This window comes from Nymphaea colorata, chromosome 1 (assembly GCF_008831285.2).
Source record: "Nymphaea colorata isolate Beijing-Zhang1983 chromosome 1, ASM883128v2, whole genome shotgun sequence".
NCBI classification, from domain to species: domain Eukaryota; kingdom Viridiplantae; phylum Streptophyta; class Magnoliopsida; order Nymphaeales; family Nymphaeaceae; genus Nymphaea; species Nymphaea colorata.
Genome location: NC_045138.2, coordinates 14,026,669 through 14,054,139, shown reverse-complemented (window position 1 = coordinate 14,054,139; position 27,471 = coordinate 14,026,669). Strand labels below are relative to the sequence as shown.

General features: G+C 39.6%; 2 protein-coding genes across 4 annotated transcripts; one reads left to right on the top strand and one right to left on the bottom strand.

The window, feature by feature from the left end:
• The first annotated feature begins 610 nt into the window (after positions 1–610).
• On the top strand, positions 611–11,720 carry LOC116245894 (probable helicase MAGATAMA 3). 3 transcript variants are annotated; one of them, XM_031617498.1, is made up of 20 exons: positions 611–822; positions 918–1,065; positions 1,184–1,317; positions 1,489–1,689; positions 2,462–2,659; positions 2,816–2,851; positions 3,677–3,762; positions 5,769–5,819; positions 6,290–6,401; positions 6,517–6,622; positions 6,748–6,845; positions 6,937–7,053; positions 7,355–7,447; positions 7,526–7,579; positions 9,415–9,473; positions 9,564–9,648; positions 9,726–10,091; positions 10,178–10,300; positions 10,376–10,462; positions 11,248–11,720. In XM_031617498.1, the coding sequence occupies exons 1-20, from the start codon at positions 652–654 to the stop codon at positions 11,473–11,475; spliced, it is 2,553 nt and encodes an 850-aa protein (XP_031473358.1). In that variant the 5' UTR covers positions 611–651; the 3' UTR covers positions 11,476–11,720. The 3 variants fall into 3 exon arrangements, with proteins under 3 accessions (XP_031473358.1, XP_031473357.1, XP_031473359.1); XM_031617497.1 differs by having other exon boundaries at positions 6,260–6,401; XM_031617499.2 differs by having other exon boundaries at positions 6,260–6,401; positions 11,277–11,415.
• Positions 11,721–13,373: 1,653 nt separating this feature from the next.
• Positions 13,374–21,766, bottom strand: LOC116250074 (cellulose synthase A catalytic subunit 5 [UDP-forming]-like). The gene is made up of 14 exons (XM_031623447.2): positions 20,841–21,766; positions 19,623–19,818; positions 19,018–19,235; positions 18,817–18,919; positions 18,549–18,732; positions 17,956–18,222; positions 17,505–17,850; positions 16,639–16,776; positions 15,932–16,057; positions 15,640–15,852; positions 15,276–15,552; positions 14,926–15,122; positions 14,481–14,831; positions 13,374–14,373 (listed from the first exon to the last, which is right to left on the bottom strand). Exons 1-14 carry the CDS (start codon positions 20,919–20,921, stop codon positions 13,783–13,785), a joined length of 3,288 nt encoding a protein of 1,095 aa, XP_031479307.1. The 5' UTR covers positions 20,922–21,766; the 3' UTR covers positions 13,374–13,782.
• Between the last annotated feature and the right edge of the window lie 5,705 nt (positions 21,767–27,471).

The following is a 27,471-nucleotide window of genomic DNA, read 5'->3' as shown; positions in this document are numbered from 1 at the left end:
TGGGGAAAGAACGGTGATTGTGTTCGGTTTCATGACTTTCTTCAAACACTCTTTCAACTTATAGTAGTTTGAATATAACTCCATCTAAAAGGGTGACGTATTTTTGTTTTAGAGTTAACATTTGCTTTTATATTCTTTCTTTAATAAACATATGAGCACTGAGATTGGAACCTACGTCCAGTTATCTTCTACCCAAAACCTGGGGACTTGTTTACGTCGGATTTGAGATCTAAAATGACATGATATCACTGAGAGGATCTCAGATCGAAGGATATGAAGTCAGACCCATCCAAAAAAAAGAAAGAAAAAAAAAGGAAAACCTTTGAATGAATGAGAAAATAGTCCCAATTTGAGGTTCAATTAAAATAAATACGCCTTGCCCCTACTAGGGCTTGTTGGATTGGATCCGGATTTATTTAAATCCAAAAGGTTGGTCAGTAGTCTTAAATGGTCATGAGCGATACAAGTCAATGACAATATGACTAAAAGTGGTTCGGGTTGGGTTCCACAACGACCCGGACCATATGAGACCCGCCCGCTTCGTCCTCATGCCATGGGTAGAAACAAGAAGCAAGAAATAGAATGCTTCCCCTCGCGATCTCCCTCCATTTCTCGCCTCACTTGCTCACTCGTAGTTTGAGAGAGAGCGAGATGGTGGCGGTGGCGGGAGGAGGCGGAGGAGGGCTTGGGGGAGAGAGCGAGAGGGAGAAGGCGGCGTTGGAGAAGGTCGTACAGGGAGCCTTCCATATCTCCCGCTTCCACAAGATCGTCCTCTCCTGGGACTTCATCCAACTCCTCTCCGAATCCTCAGATGCCTCCTCTGTAACCCCTCCCTCAAATCTCCGTTTCACTTCTTCTTCGTCTGTGTCTTGCTGCATGTGTTGAAAATTTATGCGTTTGTCATGATGGGATTGCAGAAGAAGAGGAAGAAGGGGGACGGGGGCGGTTTGGTGCTCCAGAAGGTAAAACATACTTTCAGGGACGTTGACGAGTACATGCGCATCTTCGAGCCTCTCCTTTTCGAGGAAGTTAAGGCCCAGATCACCCAAGGGTCCGATGAAGAAGGTGAGATGAGTTTTTTCTATAAAAAGTTGTCGTCAATCTCTTATCGGTTTGTTTTTCTTTCCCCCGTTCGAGTTGTAGAATGTGTACTGATTGAGCGATTTCGGTCGTCTTGAGGCAGCGGGAGGATGGGACGTCGGTGTCGTGGTGGCCATTGAGGAGTCGAATGGGTTCCATATTTTGTCGTTCGTCGTCAAGCCTGAATTCGGCGAAGACGTGTCTGACAATGATCTCGTTCTTCTCTCGAGGGAGAAGGTGCTCTTTTGCATTTCTATGTTTCTGATTTCGAACATAGGAGCGTATGATTCTTCATGTTGACTCTTGCGAATTGCGACAGTTTGCCTATGGTTGATTGTTCTGCGACAGTTTTCATGTTAGCCCTCTCTCTCTCTCTCTCTCTCATTTTCTTTAAATGTTTGTTTCAAGTTTGAAGGTGCAAAAACATTGCCCGCCACTTATGCTTTTGCAATTGTGGATGGCCGTGATGGTGGAACCAAGCTCAAGCTAAGAACGTTTCTCGGTGGAGAGGTCAAACAACTAAACGTTGAGGAGGTTGAGAGCAATCCTAGGCTCTCGAGAATGCTCTCTGTATTTCAGATGAAGAACATTCCTATCAACATACGAAAGGTAAAATGCGTTTCCTTCTCATTGATGTCCGTTTCCCATCCCTTTAAGTGAACAGATATTTCTTCCCTTAAAATAAATATGGACTAGGATGATCACTGACCGGATATGTCCTTTTTATCCATTGGTAATCTTACATTCGTCTAAGGTAATTTTGGTTTAAAAATTAAAATTTGTAAATTGTTTGAATGGATGGTGATCATTATATCTTAAATGTAATCAGCAAGTGAACTTTTTCAATATTTTACAGGGTGCACCCGTAGTACTTATTTCCTCCATGTGCTATTTGGTGTTACATTACGTATACCTTATTCTGCGTGGATTCATGTGTAGTTTTGGTCACTTTGAACCTGAGAATCCTGATTTAAAGTGTTATGATTTCCTTAACAAGGTCTAATTTATATTGTTCACATTTGCAGAGGTAACAGTTGAAGACACTGAGAATTATTGTGTCTTTTACTATTTATGCTAGCAATTTAGTATTAACTTAATGGTGGCACACAAATTCATATCAGAAATGCATGTAGGATCTGTATCAATGTGCTTCTGAATTTTTGTAACAATTTTGGTTTGTTACAATTGGCCTTCCTTGTATACAGGCAAGTTTATAATGACCAGAAAATGTAGCCAATTCCAAAACATTAATTTGAGTTCATACACTCCTATTTCATGTTGAATGGAGGGAATATCAAAACATCTTGTGTAGATAGCCACATAAGTCATTACACACTACATGGTTTCCAACTTTCCATTTAAATTTGCCAAAGCATTACAGGTATGCAGTTTATCAACTATCATGCGTGAATATGCTGCTCTCCATGCTGTTGGTACCCTTCCCTTCTCAGATCTGATATTATCTGCGACGGCAAAGATGCAAAATGGTGATCTTAGAGATCATGCATGGAATGTTCCAAGACCTCTCATGGAGTTTTTAGAGAATAATCATAACAAGTCACAGTTAGAAGCCATACAGGTTAGATTTTGGCATTAGTTAAGTTTTCTGTCCATATGAACATAAGAACATACACGTATGTGTGTGTTTAAAAAATATGACTGCAGTATCAATCTCACTTTCTCTTTTAATAGTTTAATACAAATGACGTAATACTTTTCCTTGTGTATGCTGCAGGCTGGTCTTTCGCGTCAACCTGTCACCTTAATACAGGTATGTTTGAGAGCTGAACCATGCTGTCTGATAGAGTTCTGGAGGTGATTTTCTTTGGATTTTGATTGTTTGTATGCTCAGTGCTCGTCAGAAAACCTATTTGTGTCCTGTCTGAATTTTCAGCATCAGAGTTCTTAAATTAGTCAATATCTTAAGTATTCAAATTTGTCAAATGCACACTATGAAGTATGAACTACTCTTTTTAGAGATCATTTTTCACAAAATATGACTCGCAACTGCCTCTCTTACACACACATAAAAATAGGTCTCGTTATGCTGCAGTTTACCTCTTCCCGTGTTTTGGATTAATAGGTGCGTGATCTTGGTACCAGTTACATGTGTGCAGTTTGAAGTTTGAATCCTTGATTTTTCGCATAGTATTTCTTGTTATTCATGCTTGAGGGTGGTAGGTGGATGAAACCATCTAGGAAGAAAATCCAGGGTACTTTATACAATCTAAGTATGCTAATTATTTGTTGGCTGGACCAGGATCTTGTTGAATTGTTTTATGATTACAAAAATAAGTATAAGCTTATATTCAGTAATTTGTACTATCAGTGGGAAACAGTAGAACTAGATTACTTATGTTGCTGTTATAATGGTAAAAGTTCTAAACTTCAACCTCCTAGATAGTCATGGCTGAAACTACATAGGGAGAACTTTTTCCCCTTCTGATTACCTGGAAATATGCTGGTGTATTCTAACTTTTTCTTTTCAGGCAACACAAAATGACTTGCACATATTTGTTTTCCAAATTGCACATTTGCTTCTTAAACTATTAGGATCTTACTGCCTAACTCATGCATGCAGACAATTGTTCTGTAGGGCCCTCCTGGAACAGGAAAGACACAAACAATTCTTGGACTGCTTAGCGCAATTCTGCATTCAACTCCTTTAAGGGTCCAGGCAAAGTATGTAATTTTTATGTCTTTTTGTTGTTCGCTGTTTTAATAGTGATTTTTGATAAAAAGGTTTGACTAGTATATGACACTTTTTTTTCCTTATAAAGAAATATAGTAAACAAAATTAACATCAGTTTGTGATGCAAACTTGGAGCCAGATCCTTCTCCCAAATTAGAGGTCTAGATCCAGCTAGTCATGGGGGTTGAAGAGGTTGATGAAACTAAATTTTCATTGACTATGATGTTTCCTCAGTCACTACGTTGATAGGCATTTCAGTTTTTTTTTTCCTTGTATCATTTAGATCAATTGGGCAGACTAAGGTTTTACATCCAATTATTCGATCATAAGGTTTTGCATCTCAATCATAACACCAAAGAACTAAAGGTTAAAACCTGTACAAGTAAGATCTATTTTGAAGTGCACAAATATGCAATGATTGTAATAATAACCACATCCACATACAACACATGCACATGCCCCTGCAGAGAAAAACAAATGGGAAATCTATGCAGGGTGATTCCATTTGCCTGAAGTGATTCTCAATATGCCATGACCCTTGAGAGAACCCTGCTGGAAATGTTTTTGGTCTTTATCTGAGTGCAGGAATACTTGTATACTTCTGAGGAAGTACTTGGAAGTGGAAGCCAAAGCCAGGATATTAGATTTTCCCACGTGTAAAAATATAAATGTTTAGACTTTAGAGTTTTCATAGTTCAGTATTTCAACCTCATTGCTTAACCAAATTCAGCAGGCAAAGCATAAACCAGTGGTTGGACCTTATACCAGTTGGAAACTTTCCCAGCTCTTCCATTTTCTTCATCCATAGGTTGTGGCTTCTGCAAACCCTCTCATTCATTCTCACTCCAACACTTGTCCCATTGTGGATGGACAATTGTTGGTGGGGTTGGAACTGATCCAACTTGGAATCAGCTTTGCTGTGTTAATCTTGCCAAGTGTTGAATTGTGTCATCGTCCCAACTCCCTATCATTTCCATCTGAAGGCCCTATGATGGAACCTGAATTGACATTGTTTGCTATAGTATGATCCAAACCCACTCAGCTATTGCTATCAGAATTAAATTGACCTAAAAGCAATTCTGGAGCCAACATGAGTTTCAAGCACTTTTTACTCCATGTTCTTGTTCATCTGCATGGAGAGCATCAGATACTACTGAATCACCAAGAGTCTCAACCCATGTCTCAAATCCTTGGTGCAAATGCAACAGGCCAGAATTCCATGAAAATCCGATCCTGTTTCTGCTTAACTCAAAATGAGCATTAACTGACATTGCTTTTATAATGAGCAGGCCTAATAAAAATTAGCAACTGACAAAGTATGCTGCATTTGATTTATAGTCTTCAATATGAGGTCATGCAAGACTGGCTAATTGGAGCAAGGTCGACATGCTTACCATGCCTAGCATTGATTAAGAACATTGGACCCACCAAATTTTGATATACAAAAATTAGTTCAATATGAACTGCTGAACATTTAGAGAGTTTTTGACGTGATCTTTATAGCTTATCAAAATTTTAGGATATCTTCCAACGTGAGAAGCACATGGCCAACATCTCTCTGTTATCATGTCATCCTTTTCCAATTGAAGGTGTATAACAGAATGGAATATAGATCCAGCTATATATAGTGCATTACGTTATATCCTTTGTATCTGCTCTTCCTATAGTGGGATCTTTGCAAGGAACATCTGACCAAGCATATTCGGTGTCTATTTTCCAGATTCTGTATATGGTAAGACCATAGCCATATTTCATGTCTTCTGAAAATATTTAATTGTAGTTGGAGATCAGTTGAAAGTTAAACCAATTGGAACTGTTTCTGTTTTCCAGCTTTTGGCTCAAATTTACATTCTTCAGAGCTAGACAATGTTCAACTAGTTCATTAACTTTAGTTTCTGAGATACCATTGATATGCATGGATTAGTTGAAAAAGCTCTAATTCATCAATGTAAATCTGATTTGCTCTTTAATTGCTGTTGTCTATTATTTTATGCAGGGGCGTGTCATTTGCTTTACAGAGCAGACCAGTATTGTCTTTCACAGACAAGTATGCCCAACTCTACTGTTTATTCTTGACATTTCTTGCAGTTTTATTTGATCAATTTCATGTTCTGAATGAAAGTTCACCATATTTTTACTGTAGTTATTTTGTTAAAGTTGATTTCCATCACTTTGCGCTTAAGAAATGGATGCCCGGTCTGGTCAGAAAAGCAACAATTTATGTTAGCTTGCCCTCGTAGTTCTTACTGAACCGGCTTCACTTTTTTTTCCTTTGTTCCTCAACATACTGTCCATGAGTAATGTGGTATGGTTTGTGGATCATGACTCATGATAAATATGTGGTGCCATATTCATTAAATATGATATTCTCTTCTTTGCATTTGCTTGTCATCTTAAAGTCATTTAACCTTTTTTTTTTTTTACTTTGAAGCAAGTCTCAATCGGTTCATTTATGCAATATTTTCCTGAGTTGTTTTTCTTTCATAGATATGTCAATTGGCTTGTTTTCTTTCATAGATATGTCAATTGGGTGAAAGCATCACCATGGTTAACTGGAACAAATCCAAGAGATGCAATCATGCCAGAAGATGGTGATGATGGTTTCTTTCCATTAACAGGAAATGAATTAGTAAGTTTATACCAGATAAGTAGCTCATTGTTTGTATGCTGGTTTTGTTAGACATAAGTTGAAAATGAAACTGTTTCCCTTATGGATTTTAGTTTCTTTGTTAATTTTCTCACAGAAACCTGAAGTTGTTGCTAGCAAGCGAAAATACCGTGCCCATGTGTTGGTATGTGCTCCATCAAATTCTGCACTAGATGAGATTGTTGTCCGCTTGTTGAACACAGGTGCTTCATGTCTTTGAGGTTATGTCAACCTAACAATTGGATATTAAGAACTTATGTGTTGAAACTTAAAGCCTTTTTGTTTCTGAAATCTACTAATCTCTGTGATGTGTTGAACTGTGTTGCAGGTATTGTGGACGAAAATAGCCATCAGTATCATCCAAAAATTGTCAGAATTGGTTTGAATCCTCACCATTCTATTCAAGCAGTCTCAATGGATTACCTGGTATGTATTTTGACCATAAAAAGACAGCAAATGGAACTGATTATTCCATTAGTTGTGGTATCCAATTATCTGCGTCTTTTCATGCTGGCAGGTGGATCAAAGGCTTGCAAGTATGGATTTTTCAACAGGTGGTGCAGGAAAAAATATGGGTCCTTCATCATTGCAGCGGGATCATATACGTGCTTCAATAATTGATGAATCAGCCATTGTATAAAATGCTTCTCAGAGACTTAAGTGCTTTAATAGTTGATGAATCAGCTAATCTGTAAAAAAAAATATATCTTTCTTTTCTAGAAACAGCGAAAGTGCTAATTTGTCCTTTCCTGTACCATGTGATTGTTGCCAACAAGAGCTGTGTACATCTGGGTGGACAATTAGCTTAAAACTTTCAAGTTGGAAGTCAAAAGTTCAAAAATTAGGGTGCATCTTGAAGCATAATCTGATAAAGGACCAGTGTTTTGTTGTGTCAAATGAAGTAATGGTTGTCTTAATAGTTCTTTGAATTGCAGGTTTTCTCAACCTTAAGTTTTAGCGGATCAGGCCTTTTCAGTCGAATGAACCGTATATTTGATGTTGTTGTCATTGATGAAGCTGCTCAAGCTGTAAGCAACAATCTTTTCTGGTTTCTATACGTCTCATGCCAACTGTATATTTAATATTCTGTTTGTGTTGTATTTCAGGTAGAACCAGCAACTCTTATACCATTGGCTCATGGATGCAAGCAGTTGTTTCTGGTACATTGTCTGGCTTTTTGGCTCTTCTTTACATGTAAATCCTTATTAGCTTTTGAATCACTAAATTTGCATTTAACGCAAATATGTTTGTTACACTTCCTGTGAAGAATGCAACTTGCCATAATGTTTGAACACTGAAGAAGTTTAACTGCAAACATCCATTGTAAACAATCTCTCTTGCAATTGCAATGGCTAGTATCTGGTTTAGGCAGAAACATCAAATGGACATGCATGTGTCCTTCTATGGTTTGTTAGTCATAAAGGTGCCCCTCCTACATACTGTGAATGTACCAACCTCTTCAGGTAAGCAAGTCAAAGGCTTTTGCTTTTCAATTGGTTGAGAGACCAAATATGTACCTTGGGTTACCTCATCTAGCATATCACCTACTGTAGTAAACTGATTTAAAAACCAAGAAGCGTCCAACCATTCTAGCCATCTAGGTTAAGGTTTGTTACAGACTTCAATCAAGCACATCATTTCGAGGAAACTGCTTAAGGATCTTTATCTACTGAAGACATGTTGGAGAATTTCTTTAGAAGGCGATGCATGATTAGATTAACTTGCTCAAATTATGCAAAAGGCACCAGATTCAACTACATAATGTTAATTAGGAAGTCTAGGATGTAGATTAGCTATGGTACATTTGCATGTTGATTACATGGGTTGCCTTGCAAGGGGGGAACTATGTATCTCATTTCTCTTGGTCTTTACAGTTGAACTCCCTTTATGGATGCATAGCCTGATACTTACCTGAGGAATATAATATGATTTTGAGGTGTGAAGAGGCCATGTTGTCGTGTATTGTTCCTGGTATCTGTCTCAGTAGATAAGCTGTCAGTATCATTATCAACCTAAAATATGCAAGATCATGGACCTTTGTGAGTGCCCTTGTGCTTTAGACATTCGGAAGTCTAGAATAGGAGAAACCACCTCTTAGCATCATGCGATCTTGTTTTTGCACATGTGAAGCCTTTATTCAACTCCTAATTCTGTTTGTGTATATCTTGCTTGGTTAACTTCTAGAATTACCATGGCCTTCATCATATATTCTTTTCTATTGATTTTTGCCTCCCACGAGAAATCACAAGAAGAGACATCCAAATGGACATCAATATTTGAAGAATTATGGTTGATGACTTTTCTTCTTTGGGTTGCTATCTAATTCTGGAATTTGCAAGGGAATAATGTGGAGATCTTCTTTGTGTCACTTTCTTTTTCCAAAAAAGAAAAAAAAAGGGTGGGGGGAGGGGGTGTTGGCTGGTTTGGGTTTTTTGAGTTATTGTGCCAAAATTTCCCTTCTTTTCCAAGTTAATGTCTCAAACATACCATGGTTCATTGCTCCTAGAAATAGTGTTTAATGTTTGCACCTCAATGATCCATACTTCTAATACAGTGATACATAGCATAAAGGTGATTCTATACTAATACTTTCTAGTAAAAGGTTGGGGTGCTCCATTTTCTGTTGCTAAAGTATCAAGTTTTTCCTGCACATTCAGCCTCTACTTGTCAGCTGCTGACTTGCTTTAATAGGGAATGGCAGTTATTTCATGGAGATGGCCATATTTACATTTCTGTTCTTGGATTTAACTAATGTTTCTTCTAGAGATTTCAATACGTAACAATTCTTTTCTCTATAATGTTCAGTTGGAGTTTTTTCTGATTTGCAGAAGATTCTTCTACTGGATATTTTATGAGATTAATTTATCTACTGTTGCTAATGGGACTACAGTTGAATGGAATTTGAATTGTGCTATTAAGTTGAGATATGTGTTGATTCTGTTGCTTGAGTTGGTGAAGTTACTTATCCATGGATTCCACCACTATGTTAACTCAGGTTGGTGACCCCCTTCAGTTGCCTGCCACTGTGATTTCTTCGACTGCTGAGAGATTTGGGTGAACATAATGTCCTCTCAATGCTATTTTTCTTATGGTATTCTTTTGTCTTATGATCTATATAAGGAAGCTATGTTCTGCACCTGCCAGGTATGGGATGAGCCTATTTAAAAGATTTCAGCTGGCTGGCTATCCGGTGCATATGCTAAAGACCCAGTATCGCATGCACCCTGAGGTTGAACTAACTCCTGCAGCTAGACTTCAACAAGTGAAGTTCATAGTTGTGATTTGTAATTTTGATTGTATGTGCAGATACGAAGCTTTCCATCAAAAGAATTTTATGCTGAATCCTTGGATGATGGCCCCAATGTTCTACTTGGTACAATGCGTGCATGGCATGTGTACCGTTGCTTTGGGCCATTTTGTTTTTTTGATATAGATGGCATTGAGTCCCAGCCCTCTGGAAGTGGCTCATGGGTAAACATTGAAGAAGTGGAATTTATCCTCCTTATGTTTCATAATTTGGTCTCCAGATATCCTGAACTCAACTCGAGTTCCCAAATAGCAGTCATTTCTCCTTATAGACACCAAGTGAAACTTATTCGTGAGCGCTTTCGTGCTGAACTTGGAGCACAGGCTGGTCAGTTAATAGATGTAAATACAGTAGATGGTTTCCAGGTAAGTCTTTTTTGCTGGTATTTGAGCTGGAGTTATCAATGTGATTGTAAAGTGTTGTAAGTTTTAAATGTTCTGATGTTGGTTAGGGGCGAGAAAAGGATGTAGCAATTTTTTCATGTGTGCGTTCCAACACTGAAAAAAGGATTGGTTTTGTAGCTGACTTCCGGCGGATGAATGTGGGAATTACAAGAGCGAGATCATCAATCCTGGTATCTTTGTGTAACTTTTTTTGTGCAAGGGGTTATATTTCTCTATGTAATAGCTAACGTTGTGAGGATTGGTAGGTGGTTGGCTCCGCATCTACACTAGCACACGACAAGCATTGGCACGGCCTTGTGGAAAATGCTAAAGAAAGAAAATGTTATTTTAAGGTATGGGACGAATGGCTGCTCTAATCAACGGACAGCTTTGCTCTGCATGGGTTGACATTATAGTGGCTTGTTGGTTGGTTTCATCCACCTGATTGCGATGGAATGAAATGGTTTAATAGCCATTTTACCCAAAGTTTGATCTCTAGAGTCCAACTCTCTCTTTTCAAATCTACAATTGCCGAAGTTGTAAAGTTATGTACTTATTTTTTGGTTGATTTGATAATTCTCTATCCTAACGAGAGAGCATTTCATTGGTAAATTTAGAAATTGTTTTATATAAACTTGTTTATGAAATCTTAGCATGTTAATGGGGTTATGAAAAGCTCAAAAAAAGCAGAAATGACCAATTGATTGGGTCTAATAATGTTGTCATCATCCACTCCACTAGTGCAGTTTACAGTTGACTGGCAACACTTGATTATGCAACTTGTGGACTAGATGATGCCTATAATTTCAAGTTTGTGGAAAATGGTGTATGTGTTATGGATGGTTTTACAGTCGGGTTAGTGCATGGGAGATTCCTAAAGCTAGGACCAAGCACACCTGATGGATTGTGCTTTCATTTGTTCAGATACGAACTAATGTGTACCACTTGTTCTGGTGTATTGTTATGTCTGTGGAAATTGTTGAATCTTGTGCTATTCTGGAATCAAGGAAAGTAGATGTCCATCATTGTCAACTGAAAGACTGGAAATATCATGTTTCTAGCACTTGAAAGTTTGAATCTACTTTATTCATTTGTTGGGATTTACGAGGTTGTTGGTTTTCCTTTTTTTTTCTCCCAGGTGTCGAAACCCTACTCTTCATTTTTCAGTGAAGCGAACTTAAAGTCTATGAGGACGTCTGCGGAGAGAGTAGGATATTCGGATGAAGACAGCAAGGAAATTCTTAAAAGGCCTGTAGTGGATCTGGCTGCAGGCTATAAAGAAGAGACTGAAATGGATGCTGCAGTTTACGAGGCGGATGCTGATGATGGTACCATCGATGAAGATTACGGTGGTTTTGATGATTAAAATTTTTCTTTTTTTCGACCCCCAGGCTGCAGTAACAAGTCCTGAGATAGGCATCATGTATTTATTATGTATTAGAAGAGTGTAGGTAAATGTTACGGGATTCTTATACCATGTAATAGAATCTGCAGGGCCGTTGTCAACTAGTTTTTAAGGCAATATATCTTTTCCACATTATTTTTGTATCCAGTGTACTCGTTTTTGCGGCAAATGTTAATGTAAAAAGTTTTTAGTGTTTTTCTTACTCGTATCTTTCTTGTTGATCAGTGATCTAACCTACTAGATTAAATGACAGCTTTAATAGTTGATTCCATTTCTTGAATTCATGCACTTCCTCCTTGGACACTTCCTCTTTAGGGGCGTCACCCCGCCAACGTTGGAAAGGAGAGATCGTGAATCCGAAGAGGCATCCTCTTATTGCACGAACCGTGTGAATGTAATGATCTAAATGACGTAAAAGGCCATCTAGTGGTCGTGCAGGAGGTTCTTGACGCTACTTGGATTGTGCTTCACAGTCGCCGGAGATGATGGATATTATATTGTTTACGTTGGGGTAAGGTGATGGATCCGCAATAATGGTAAGACGAAGAACAATGTGCTCCTACGTTGGTTTTCAGCATCCTTCGGCGACAGATCACAGGATACGCTAGATGTTTAAATTTTTAATAATGCACAGGTATGAAGCCGCATGTTTCATTTGCAGTCGTATTGGCTTTACCGCCAAAGAATAGGGGAAGAGAGAGAAATGAGGGAAGGAGAGCGTGAGAGAAAGCATGTGGCCGGTCTTCTTTGCGATAGGCCAGCTACTTAAAGGGGGAAAAAAGAAGGGGGGCGGCAGAAATCTTGCGGCTGACTGATTCTTTATCGTAGAATAAAAAACTTATCGGCCAACATTCAAAACTGGAAGGTTCTGGTCCATTGTTCGAGATTCGTGTAAGTATATGCTCCAATTCCTTCAATCTTTGGACTGAACATATGTTTGTAAGGCCATTCTAGCAAGCGGGAATTCCTGCGACTAGCAACTCGAGCCTTTGTTGTCAATTTCGATGTACTTTGGCAAATAGCCGTGTGGAGGCCGATATGGACCCCCTAGAATTCGGCTGGTATGAGGCTGGTGGCCGATACACATCGATATATCAATATTATATTGATTAAAAAATTCATTTACATTTTTTAGAACCGGTGATATGCGTCGACTTTCTCAGATTCTGATACAAGACGGAAACTAAAATCACGAATGATCAATAAAGTAGTATGTTTCGGGACTTGGCTAGAGATGCACAAAATCATGTGGAAAATGATGATATCTTCCCAAACTTGTAAGGCCAAACTTTGGACAAAAATTCTAATCTTCCTACCCTAGAAAAGGCTACGAATTAGATTCATTCTCAACCGAACCGTCTGATTCAAAATCTATAGATCACATTAAGCTCCATTTGCTCATAATCTTTGGATCGATAATCATGTTGGGAACAATGTAGGTCTTTGCACCATGAGACTTCAGGTCCACATACTTGACGGGCAAGCTGATATTAGTGCAGTGTCTGAAATACCAAACAAAACTGCTCAGTGTTCTCTACCAAAAGCATATGATGGGTAACCTTGTCATTCTTTTTTATTATTTGGCCAGAGAATGGGTCAGAAGCCATATCAGATATCTGCCGTAAAAGGAGATCTACCTTCCAATTTCTCTCAAACAGATCGGATCTGGCCTTGCCAAGTTAGGAATAGATTCGAAACACTAAAAGAACTGTGAAAATCCTCGAATCAGATCTGAACCACTTGCAACCCTGTTGTTTGCGTTTGGGCATCTTGTAGGGCCTCATGCAATTTGGCAATCCCGTCACTTTCGATAAAGTCGGCAGGGAATTACTTTGGATCAAACATGCGGAGCAGAAAAATACCATCGAATCAAAACAGAGATCATGAAATAGATATAAGCCACCCCTTCAGTGGAAGGGGGAAAAATGACATGGTCCGACACAAGTTTTATCTAGTCCAACAACTCTTTTGAATACATACTCCCCTGAAACCAACAATAACAGGAAGATAAAAATTTGAAAAATGAAAAGAGATTTTAACACGTATGCATGGAAAGAATGGATAAACAGCGGGTAATCATAAAAAATATGGCAGACCAGATTTTTTTTTTTTTTTTTATCTACAAAGGTCTCCATGGCTCCCTTCAGTCAGCACACGGCTTATGATAAAAAATAAACCATTGGTCAATTCAGCATCCTGAGGAAGTAGCATTCTTCTGCAGGCTCCCCACATGCCCCATAATCGTCCCATCCAACGCAGAGCTGTAGCTTAGCTATAATCACAGTCCAACCCACAGAGTTCTAGTACAGGTCCAGTTGATTTGCTCACAAATGGATTGACTCGTACCCATACAAGTGAAAAAATCGAGGCCAGGAGAATAGACCAAACAATTATTATGGTTGGCGTTCTGTTCTGCTTGCCCATCAAGCCTTTGAGGAATGGATAGAGATGAACAATGACCCAGAAGGCAAAGAAGAACTTCCCAAAGAGGGGACCCCATGAGTCGTAACCATTGTTGATGGCGTTGGCTATCCCCGAGACAACACCAATTATGTTGATGATCAGTAGCGTCAATGGAGCAATTAACAGTGATGTCCACTTGAAAACGTAGAGCTCTGAGAATTCACCATCATCCCCACTCTTTGATGTAACCGTGAAACTAGTATCGACTCCTGCGAGCACTTTCAGCAGGCCTTGGAAAAGAGCAAAGAGATGAGCAGAAACACCACCAATCACCCAAAACTGCTCGTTTCTCCACCAGTCATCAATGCCGACTTTACCCCACTGCATCTCAAGCACACCAGTTGCTATAATACACACAAATAGTGCGATAAATATGATGCTCGCGTAGTTGCTAATCTGTAGCATAAAAGGACATGGGCAGGCATCAGTAATAGAAGAACAAGCAACAAAGAACCGAATATAAGACAGTTTTACGAATTGGGCATATATTGGGTTTAGTATACCTCAGGAACGATGAATTTCCCAGACAGAAGGCAAATTGCTGGCAATGTACAGTATGCAACCAGTGGCACAGCAGTCAATGGATAAACGACAGAGTTGATATAGGAAAATCTCTCGAGCCACTTTAGGCCACCTCCATAGCCGTACCAGATTGGACAATGCTTGCTTAAAAGAATCTCTACAGAACCAAGTGCCCACCGCAAAACTTGGTGAAGACGGTCGGAGAGGTTGATGGGAGCAGACCCCTTAAATGCTGGTCGTTTGGGCATGCAGTAGACAGAGCGCCAACCATGGCAGTGCATCTTGAACCCGGTCAAAATATCCTCAGTTACAGAGCCATATATCCAGCCAACCTGCCAAAAGAGACAAAGCTTTGCTACATTAACATAAAGGCCAGGTAAGGTCAACAAATTCAGAACGGGTAAACTGCAAGCAAGACTTGTTCACCTCTTTTCCCCATTCTGTTTTGTCTTCATAGCCACAGCTTATAACATGAATGGCTTCTTTCAGAAGTGACGCACTATCAGCAGCATGGATTGTTCCACCGTTTTCCCTGAGAGTTGATGCTACAAAAACAGGTGATTGTCCAAACCTTTTCTCCAGCTTCGTCTGAGGTAATAGGGAATTTTTGACACCACTGCTTGCTGAAGAGGAAATAGAAGAATCAAAGAATACTTGCCGTCAGTCATCGACACACTAAACAACAATCTGAAATTCTTCGTATGTTAAAAATGATCCTTGTTTCCTGCATATAATTACATTAGAATTTAGACTTTACAGTATACAAGAAGCATCACCTTCAAGTCCATCCCCACTATCATCTAATGCATGTATCTGCGAAGAAGCCTCTCTTGTCTTCAACTTTTTGTTCTTCTTCTCCTTAGTCTTTGCTTTCCTGTTCTTTCGTCTTGCGCCACAACATAAGCAGCACCACTTTGGCCAACAGTTGCACGTCTTTCCTGGAGGTTTCTCTCTTACGGGAGCATTGTATCCATAAAGGGCTCGCCTTCTGAAGACGCAGCCTGTTCCGACATATATTGGCCCTTGAATGCCATCCAAACCTTTCATGTTAATCTGTTAAAGATATACGGGATGAAAGGGTTAAACTCCAAGAAACAATAAAGGTCACATCATTGTACAAACAAGAATTCTATGACATACATCAAAGAAAACGATATTTCTATTTGCATATCTGTCATGACGATCAATCCCATCAAATCTTTGAGGAAATTGCACATAGCACACTTTGTGACCAGACGTAGGATCCATCATGAAGCACATGGCTTCTCGCAGAGCTTTGCTGTTGTTTATGTAGTGATCACAATCGACATTAAGAAGATAGGGTGCATTTGAGAGAACGGCAGACACTCGCACCTTGAGTCACAAAAAACAATTCAGTAAGTGCATTTGATCCAGTAGCTGCACAAAGTCCAGATAAGGAAGTGTTACTTACAAGAGCGTTCATAGCACCAGCTTTCTTGTGATGATCAAATCCAGGTCTTTTCTCACGAGAAACATACACTAAGCGGGGTAGCTCACAACCCTCCACATCAAGCACACCATCAGGCCCAAGAAAAACCTGTCAGGCAATCAACATCAGGTGACTCGAGTCCTATGAAGGTCATAAAACAGGTTAATCCTTAAGTGACAGTACATCCAACATCAGAACCAATCAAGAAACTGGTTCACCTAAAACCTGTAGCATGCAGTAACATGAACCAAAGAGACGTAGTAGCAACATATCTCTATGGCATAAGCTTAATCAAAGATTTTCAATCCAAACCAACATAAAAATCCAGAATAAACAACTCGGATATTATAAATTATGCCAACTCTAGTGCAGCCATCCCATTAAAATCATTTGGAAGAGACAAGAAACATGGACAGGCAGCTAAAAGTCGGAGCAGAAGATTATTATACATATATAGATATAAACTTCAGTTGAAGTGCGATATACAGCTATAGCATGTGCAAGACCTTCAGACAAAGTGAAGAAAATCTATATATTTGTAAGACAAAAAAGAATGAGACACTCGTTTAGAGTAACATAATTGTGAAGGGCAACCTGACTAGGATACACCCAATGATTCACATATAATAAGAAATCAGATATAAGACATACTTTTCCTGAACCAACTACCAACTGTGGCAAACTCTTACCTGTATCATTCCTGGATGATCCCGTACATTGTTTCCAGGCCATGGAGTCCCGTCTTGCATGGTCCAACCCTCTTCAGGGACCTTCTGTGCTTGTGCAACTAGCCCATTTATGCGAACCTTAAACTCCTCATATTCTCTCTGAAAAACAAACAAAATGCTGACACAACTTTACTTCTGGGATTAACAGTATCTACACACTGACAAGCCAAAAGAGCAAAGACTACTAATTGAGGAAGTACTTCAAGCCTTCAAATGTGTTTAGAAAAGGATGATATGCAAGATACCCACCATGCAAAAAGTTTGAAGTTTGAACTACAGTTCAAATTCTCATATTTTCTTCAGCCAGAAGCAAGCCAATTAACACTATACATGCTCAACCACTGTCCAAGTAATGCAACATAAAGACCTAATCTTAAATACAACTAAATGAATTACTTCACCACTAAGTCACATGGATAGGGCACAGGAACAGCGATTTTAAAAAATTTGGGTACGGGGGTACGGCAGAGTGTATGTGTAATTATATACATTATATATATAATAATCCACAAGAATTCTCAAAATTAAAGAAAGATGAGAGGAAAATGGAGAATCTTGGTGGAAGGGAAATAGAAAAGAAAGGAATATCAAAATTAAAGAAAAAAATTATGTTTGAAAATATAAACTTTTGAGTTTTAAATACAACCATACTCCTATATGATGTACCCATGTTGCCATACATGCATACCAACACGGGTACTTGGGCAGATCACATGTACCCGTGTGACTTAGCTTCACAGACTTATGTCATCTGAAATTAACTTACTTATCGGATGGCGGACAAAATCTTAAGAGTAATAAATATGTAATACAGCAAAAAGACATACCTTCATTGCACGTCGTTCGCGGATAAAATCTGGATGAATTTTGTCCTTAAGATAATCAATTTTCTGAGCAAAGTACCATTCTGGAGCCCGAGGTTCGATGTTGAATTTTTTGCAGAAAGGGACCCATTTTCTAGCAAACTCAGATGTTTCAGAAAGTGCTTCAAATGTAAGCATGGCTGCACCATCATCCGAGACATAACAAGCAACCTTCTCAACAGGGTAATCGACAGCCAGAATGGACAAAACAGTATTTGCAGTAATTAGTGGAGGTTCCTTCATGGGATCCACTGTGCTGACAAAGATGTCAATATCAGCAAGTTCTGACGGTTTGCCATCTCTCTCATACCTAAAGAAAAGTTACCATTTAATAGAGGGAAACCATCCATATGCTGATGATGGCATAAGAGAAAAAAAAGTGTGAAAAATTTAGAGAAGTTAATGTATACACTACCTCAATGACAGTCGATCCAAGTATGTCTCTCGTTCGATAGGGTACCATTTTGGAAATTGATCCAGAATCCAAGAGAGAGCAAACCATATCTCACAAATAACTGAAGTAAGCCACAGCCCATATGCATTTTCGACAGGATGAAGTAGTCTGTAATGGAAAAAGAAGCCAAGGACCACAAGCCGCAACACAATGATCAATCTGTATGGACTGATTTTGCTTGAAGGAATGGGAACTTTCCTAGACAATGGCTGCCTTCCTTCATCATTCCTGAAAAATTAGAACGCCACAGTTTTTCAAATGATTGAAAAAAAATGTAAATCATAGTTAACACAAGAACAAGTCAACATACTTTATTGACTATTTATATTTGATCACTCAAACAGTATAATTAAAGTGTAAAATTATATGAGATACGACAATGAATTTTATGCTTTCATGCAAATTGCAGGATTATTTATCAAACCAAATGGGTAAGACTAGTTACCGAACTAAATGTATGTCAATATGAATCACCTTTATTGCTCGTTATAATGAAATGCAAATATAGAATTTCACAAAACATAAGTCAACAATGTGTTATAACAACTACATACGTGGGCAAATCTGGATCACCAGGTCCATCACCATCTGGATTTCCACCATTTTCACCCTGATGTTTAACCATCTGCAGTTTATTCTGCCGCTTTTTCCACTCGTCAACTCTATCTTTCCATGCCACACTTCCGTATCCATAGACAGCCAAGTCTTTCTTGGGATCCAGTGGTCTAGGCTGCACGGCTGCAATCCAGAAACTTTACTATAAGAAAAGAAACATCGAAAAACATAAATAAATAGCACTAGTCCACCCTCCAAGCAGCTTACAAGACAATGAAGAATCTGGAAATGGCATTGGATGAACACGCTTGCCACCCCCCATAAATGGAGGTACAATAAGAGCATGGCTATCAGGAGAAACCCCAACATCCTGCAAGTGCAGAAAACAAAATGAAAACTGAACATAGATAGAATTCTGTCAAGATGGGTCCAAGAAAACACGTGAGGATAATCAGTACAATTGAGCACCTCGCCTCTATATGTGAGAAGTGGAATGTCAGAGATGGATGAGCCCTGAGTTCCAAGGACTTCTCTAGAATCCTCGTGACCAACATGAAGATGGCCATTCAACATTGACTCCACAAGATGGTGAGAACCTCGTTGATCTCCATGATTTGTAAAACCAAATTCATTCTCCAAATCATCAACATCATCTTCCTCCTCATCCCCTTCAACTCTAGGGCTGCCTGAAAAGGACACGTTCATGAAATCTCAATAATTATTCAGCAAACAAGGGAGAAAACAACATTGTTTTTAAATAATCCATAACTTTTACAAGGACAAAAGGCTATTTCTTCTGGTTATGCAAGTAAACTTTCTAAACAATCTTCCGCAATTGCCTACTATTCTTATTTTTCTTAGGCAAAGTGAAACACTCAGGGCCTTGTATCATCCTACACCTCTGCATTTCCAGCAGCAAAGGGAACTGATTTTTCTCATTAACTTTGCTTACTGGACTTACGCATGTTCTTCGAGGATCAGAATAACATATAAATCAGTGAAACTTATTTCAAGAAGGCAACATATCAGAAGAACATATAAGCTGAAGAAAAGGCAAACTAATAGAAACTTACCCTTATGACGTTTGTATCTAGTCCTGCACTGCGGGCACGCCTGAGTACCCTCTCTCCTTTCATACTCATAGCAAGTCCTACAGACGGGGAAGGCACATTCATTACAGGCCACAAAAGGCTCTCCATCCACTGTTTTCTCAATCCCATCACCACATATCTGACATATTTGCCCACTCAATTCTTTCCCTTCATTGTGCTGCAAAACGAAAAGAAAAACACAATCCAGGTCATCGAAGGTGGAAAATAATAAGAAGAAAAGATTAGCTGCAGAAATATGTCCGCACGATCCAAATGAGAACCCAATGTATCACTACGATTTGGCAAATACTGTGTGAGGCAGAGAAATCGACTATTAAACCCACTGAATAAGTAATCAGATGGGAAAATTCTCAACAATGGTTCACCTTATATTATTGACAGATAATGATTACGGATGAAGACAGAAACATCCATCCACACCACAGAGACAAACATATCTATCCAATACTGGATGAGAAGACGTGATTAAGGTCATGAATGAAAGAAGGCCACCAGAAAACAACATTTAAAACAAGAGAAAAATCATAAACTAAGAGTAACCTGATATATCAGAGAGAGAAAATGAGATGAAAATACAAAGAGAAAAAAGAGAATCTACTGACCTTCGAAATAAATAAAAAAAACAGAATAACAAGAAGGAAAAAGTTTCAGAAAACTAAAATATGCTAATTAAAAGGAGGAAAAGTAAGCTCGACACGCTTGAAAACAACTCCTAAGCAATAGGGAGCAGGAACGAACATTTTACAAATAAAGCAGGATTATCGAAGAATACAGCAGTTAACACAACGCTGGATCCACTGCAGAGAATGATGATCGCAAAAATATCAAATGGGTACCCTTCAGGGATCGTGTAGAAACAGGGAAAAAACACAATTTTTACCATTACAAGAACGGAAAGCAAACGGGAAAACTAAAAGCACCTAAATGCGTGGAACAGGAAGAGCAGAAGCAGAGGAGCTTCAAAAGGACAATCGATCAGAAAGCAACAGGAGGAGGAGAGGAAAAGAAGTCATCGACTGAAGAAGCAAAAAACAGTCAAACCAGATAGGCATTCGATCAACAGCAGAAGAAACAAGATCAGATGTGAGAGTGTGTCGTGTGTGTGTGTGTGAGAGAGAGAGAGAGAGAGAAACGAAGGGGCAGGGAGAGAGAGAGAAGATGGAATTTTGATGCGCATACCCTGCTTAGTTCCTCGGCATTGATCAAGATGAACTCGTTCCTGTTGTGAGAGCCAGCAATAAGCCGGCCATTGGTAGCCATAAACCCTAGAGAAGAAACCAGCGGAGGAGGAACGGAGCAATCTCTCTCTCCTCTTTCTCCCCCTCCCTCCTCCCCTAAATGTTGAAATCCCAACACCCACTTAAAAATGATTGTACAGAAACCTTAATCTTGAGAGATAATCAATAACCCCAAAAAGATGAACCATTAAAAAACCCACATTGAAGTAAATATTAAAAAACAAGGTAAAGAAGACCCAAGAAACCCAAAAAGAAAACGAAAAAATCAATGTTAGCCTGCCATTCCCTCCTCTTTTCTCCCCTCTTGCTTCCTCCTTCCTTCCTTCCTCCACGGCTGGTCCCCTCTGTTTTGACTCCACCGACACCGGATGAATCGATTTCAGAGATGGGGAATCGGCTCAGCGAGAGTCTGGTAGTGGGCAGTGGACAATGGGTAATGGTGAAGTCGAGGGAGGAGTAAACGAGGCGAGGGACGGGCCCATGTGGGGAGGACGGACCGCAGGAATATGGGAAATTATTAAAATATATATGCACCTTTCTATACACGCCGCGCAGATAGAAAGAGAGGGAAGGAGAGGCTGGCTGGCTGCACTTGCACCAATTTTCACGCGTAAACGAATCAGAAAATGGGGGTTTGTTTTACCCTGTGGGCCCTCGATTCCCTTTCTTATTTGTTAAACAAGCGACAGTCACCGTCGGCTTTCGGCACACAGACAGCGCAGAGAGAACCGAGAGAGAGGGGCAGAGAGGTCGACCGGTAAAAATCCACCTTCTTCCCCCCTCCTCCCCCCTGGCTGAGTGTATGAGCGAAGTCTACACGTTAGATCCACAGAGATTGAGAGAACCATCCAAGTCTGAATCCATGTGAGGAAAGGAGAGAGAAGATACGGGTAGATTTGGCCTAAGCCTCCGATCTCTCTCTCCCTGCACCACAATGAGACAGACAGGTGTGCTCAATCAAAAACAAGGTGAGGATCTAGAGATACGACTGTAAATGGGCAGACTTTGCAGTGATGGAGGTGGGGACTCGTAGGAAGAGAATGCACCTCCTTCTCGTGATCATAGCAGGGAAGTAATCACATGAGGCATGTGTTCATTCACTTGAGGGTGCCTCCAAAGATCCGGGCGTCCATCTCCAGATCATCTCCTTCTTAATCCTCGCCTTTCAGATCACGTCAGAGCAGCCACACAACCCTTAGGTGCGGCCCTCACCGCAAGGACACTGTATACAAGAAAAAGACGAAACTATCCTTCCAGAGTCCAGACCCTTCTTCACGAAGCCCCCCCCCACCGTCCACCAACCCGCCGGTGGCCCTTGGTCCCCACCATACGGATCGGGTCCCCAGGCTTGACCCGTTTTCTTCTCCTATTTTATAATTTGGCGCCCGTAGATGCCAGCCAGTAAGATGAAGACCAAACCAAAAGGGGACAAAGTTGAGTAGAACTAGAAGAGCCCACATTCCTCTGTACTCCACTAATGCAACACCGCCTTCACATTCATCTCAGATCTTTGTTCAACCCTTGATGATTATGCGGATGAGTTTATGAAATTGGTATTTGCTAATAGTTTTGTGTTTTAGATCTTATATATCATTTTTAGGATTTTTTTTCTTATTGATCTTTTTTTGTCGTATTTTTAGTTCGTAGCATTTTCGATAATGAAAACCAAAAGCTGGCTGTAGATCAAGTTAGAATGACCAGACACTTTAGTTGTTGTATTATAATTGAGTTCAAAATTTGGACCTATTCAAACATGAGATCTCACATCATATTAGAAGAATTATGCCATTTGCTGTGTGGTTCAAAAGGAGGTGATTGAGACACATAGTTTTATGTCCAAGATTTTTTCAAACGTTCCAAAAAGTCTTTATAAGTTAGAGTGAGCTAAGGGGCATCTGCATCAACCCCTAATACTAAGTCAGTTTGGACCGGGTCGTTCTATTACCCAAAAAAAACCAGATCTGGTCCGTCTTCCACGAGACCGTGACCACAACCCTTGAAAAGGACGCCAGAGGCCGTCATTCTCCTGTGGTTCGCCACTAAAGTTAAAGAGTACGGCGTCGTCCGTGGTGTTTAAAGTGGGCACAAAATGTGAACGAGTTCTTGATTTCCTGATTTTTAAGTCTTGGAAATACTAAAGTTCAGGAACACGGATCGCAGCCAAACGGGCATCTTGTGCCGTGAGGTGGAACTTGTTCTGATGGGGGAAGTTTTTTGGTTTCCACTGGATTGCATGTGACGTGAAATTATATCTCAAAGGACGTCGATGACATTTCTGCCTTGAATTTATTTCTCCTCCTTCACTGCGATCGGTTTGCGTAGGACATGGACCACATGCTACTCGGCACTCGCAATAAAACCTATTAAAAGACCAAGCAAAAGAAAATCACCACCGATGATGTCACGGTAAAATTTTGGCGGTAACTTATCATCTATCTATCTATACATATATTTTTTAATGTTTTACAATGACAGAAGGAAGGCAGATCCGATCACCCGGTGGCTGCCACTTCTAAGGTGAAGCACCAAGCGAAACTCTTATTTTTCCCCTGAGAAATGTATCAAGAGAAACGAAAACTAGTGAAAGGCCGCATGAATGATCAAACATAACATAGCTGGTCGAACTGACAAACACGTAAAAGCTCAATGATCAGCTTGACTAAGTTGTGGAAGGCGCCACACTAAGCTGAAGGTTACACTGTCTTTACATCGGCCCTGGCGCGATCCTGGACACTAGGAACAACACTACTTTACTTTGTAGGTTTAGTATAGACAGACTTAACAGATCCACTATTTCTACAGTTAGGAACAAATTCATGTGCGTCCATGTCAGGCCATTAACAAGCATGATATAAGTCCCTTTCAATGTGGAAGAGGGGAACTATAAAAGAAGCGCTAATATTTTCCGCTTTGATTTTGCCTGCAAAACAAAAAGTCTATATAGCGGTAGGGACACGATGCTGCCCGACCCATGTTTGGAATTGACTTTTCATGATTTTGATATTAACTAGCCGTTGGCAAAGGAGGGGGCAAAGTTTCTACAACGCATCGGATCCCCTCATCAACTTGACCTTGACAATACCATAATTTTTAATTCATGCAGTTGCTGCTGCAATTCTCAAATCATTATTTATAAATAATAGGATCTCCCAGGTCAATCCTCTCTACTCTTCACATATATATATATATATATATAAGAGAGAGAGAGAGAGAGAGGAAGAGATAGTTGTGTCATCGTAGAAGTTCAGTATTTTTGCTTAGAACCAGATCTAAGTTCATGAAATTGGCCATGTTTTATGAGAAGTGTCTGCCTTACGCATGAAATAAACAACCGAAGAGGGAGAAATAGAAACCGTTCGGTGTTGTACAGAACACACAACCTTCCAATTTTAAAGGGATTTTATCACTGTTCCTAATGAAGAGTTCAAACTTGGGTTGCCTTCTAAAATGATGTAAAAAATTACCCACTTTATTTTTATTCATTTACTCTCGCGGTGACATTGAGGCAAAAATAGCCAAAGAATAAAATAATGAAATGAACAAAGTAAGTAAGATTCAATCGCCCAGGACAGCCAATTGGGAAATTTTGTATAATAAATGAAAAAAAAAAAAAAAAAACTACTGTTTGTAAAAATCAAGAGGCGATATTTTCCGGGGCATGCAGTTTTTGCGTGGAAAGGAAATAAAAAAAAAGGGTTTGCCTTTTCCGTCTCCCTACGCTTCCAGAAAAGGTACAAGAAGAATCATTCTCTTTTGCTTGGACTTGGGCCACCTCTGCCCAGATTGACTTGCATTTATTAGGTGTATGGACCACCGCTTTTCTCTTTCTTTTCTTTTTTTTTGGTATTTTTTTGCTTCCATAATAAAAAAATATATCAACATATCAAAACATTATTATAAATTTTCTTTCAGGAGACTTTCTAGCCCTTCTTGAATTTACAAACTCATGCAAACTAACAATAAGAACATAAAAGATATTTTGAGGGGCTGGTGTCGGCAATTGCATGCACTCGCTAATATATAATAGCTCTGCCATTGGCTTTCAGCATTCCAGGATATTATGATTCAACTTATATATCGGTATTTTTTTTTTAAGCTTCTTATACATGTATAGAAAGAAACGCTTCCTCAACATGTTCATTAACAAATGATATACTTGAAAAATCAACGATGCGAATCGATGGCGAATGGCTGTCGGCAAGAGAATTGACATCAAATTAAGACTTCAAATCAAACAAGAGTTGTTGTAGCAAGCTCGTTTAAGCTAGCCATTTCCCCATCTACAGTCATAGTCTTGGACTGATTTTCCTCGCCATCGGCTTCTTTCACACGGGCGTGGGAATATTCCTTGTGACCCATCCACACCTTGTGGAAAGCAATCGGAAAATGGTGCTTTCCAACCAAACAAACAAGAAAACAAAAGCATTTTTCTTTGGCTCCACGTGCCGGCTCGCTGGCGTGGAAAAAATTTCCTATGACAAGCAAACACGGATTACAGGGTGCCATTTTCCACCTGGCCTTGGGCCATGGTGATGATGATAGTTGGATAATGGAATGTCTTGCATCAGACTCAATTGCACTTGTAACCTTTTCCTTACCACAAATGGATAGTATCTTCATTGATAGTTACCATCACTAATTTAAATTTTAAAAACAAGGGTATCAGTAATAATGGTGATTATAAAAGATGGTCTATGAATCATTCTTTGCCTTTTGAGTCATGCATCTCATGAATGAGTCCCATGTGTGCCTACAGACCTAAGTCTTAGAGTGAACATAAATGGGCAGGTTAATAAGGTGCTTCTTAAATATTTGGTGTAGCTGCCACTAAAATGTACCAATTTTGGATTAACAAAATTAGTAACAATGTGAGCAAAACAGTTGCCTTTTCATATAAAAAGTAGCGGCAAAATGAGATGCAACACGAGGACTTTTTTAAGATCACTAATAATACGAAAAACGCTTGTGTAACCAACTTAATCTATAATTACAAAATAACTTATTTCAACAAAAAAACATAGAGATTGAATTTGAAACTTTTTTTTTATTACTTATTGGTGTCCTTTCAATATTTTCATATGTATATACGAAAGAAATTTGAAGGGTCCTAAATCAAATTACCATGCCCCCTTAACAAAAAATTTCTGACTCTGCTACTTAGAGTGTTGCGGCTTGTTTGATTATGAAGATGATATTTAGATAAAAATGTCTCAAAAACACATCTTGAGACACCACTCACCTAATCAGCTAGCAAGTAGCAGCGAGGTAGCTCACATTCAAAGGGTCAAACATTTGAATTCTATGGGATGTTATGCTTCATGATGTTTACTCATTTAGACTGCTGCAAATAAGAGCAAGTGCGACGTATGAGTTAATTTAAATGACATATCAATAGAAAATGTGTATAACTACCCGTATTCTAGTAGCGGTTCTAGAACTCAGAACATGTCATAAAAAAATGACAAATGAGGCAGTAATTTGTGCCAATAAAAGCTAGGCAGCTCGTATCGTCTCGTGTTCGTATTCTAAAAACGTAGCGTACCGTCCATATCAATTAACTAGCAAACAAATTTTTGTTGGTGGGCATTTCTTCTTAATAATATTTTATGTGCTACCAGCTCAACTAAACCATCACGATCATCCGAATCTCATGAAAGCCAAAACTCGCAAGGAACGGATTTTTTTTTTTTTTCTTCCTTCGTCGCGCTATAGTTATGTTTCTAATATATATAACTCGAATTAGGTCTAAATTTTATGTGTGCACGTTCCGTCCGGTTTAGTCAAAGTCCTCAATGCACGTTAGACCTAATTAACGCACCAACTTCTTGAGTCCATAATTAAAGGCTCAAGGGAGCACTAAGTTCTGGAATGAACACCAAAATATGAGTGTATTGAACGCGTTTGTTAAGCATAACAAGCCGCATTATCTCTAGCTACGAACTTGTGACGTCATCGTCAAACAAATTATGATTTCGCCCTTATATTTAATCACAAGTACAGTGAATATTATCGCGTCAATAATAGTGATTGCATCCTTAAAACGACATCAAGAGTCATAATCACAGCCCATTATGGATCCGAAGGAAAAAAAACCGAAAATCCAAAGGACCCACCACGAGCTGCGGCCCGCTCGATCCGCTGGGACCCACTATAATTTCAGGGTGCTACCTAAGGTGCTCGTGCCACGTCAGCCTCAAACGGCGCCGACGAGCCTTCCCGGGTAGTGAACTGATGATCTTGGCCACGAAGACACGTGTTGGATGACGTGGCAGGCCGACTGAGGCCAGCTGGAGAGCACTTGTTCCTTGACGTGAAAGAAACGCGGATTTGTGGGGCCCGCCGTGGTACCGAACTGGACATTTATTTTGATCCGACGGTCCATATGAGTCCATGTGGCGATTCTCATGTCCTTTGATGAGTTCATCATGTGCCAGCTCAGCAGAGGAGACGCGTTTCTGGGGCAGCGTGCCAGGCTGTACATCACTCAGGCGTCATCTCAACGTGCTACGTTCGACGAGCCACGTGGGATGTCAGGTGGAGAAATTAGTTGCCTGACGTCGCTTTCACCTAAG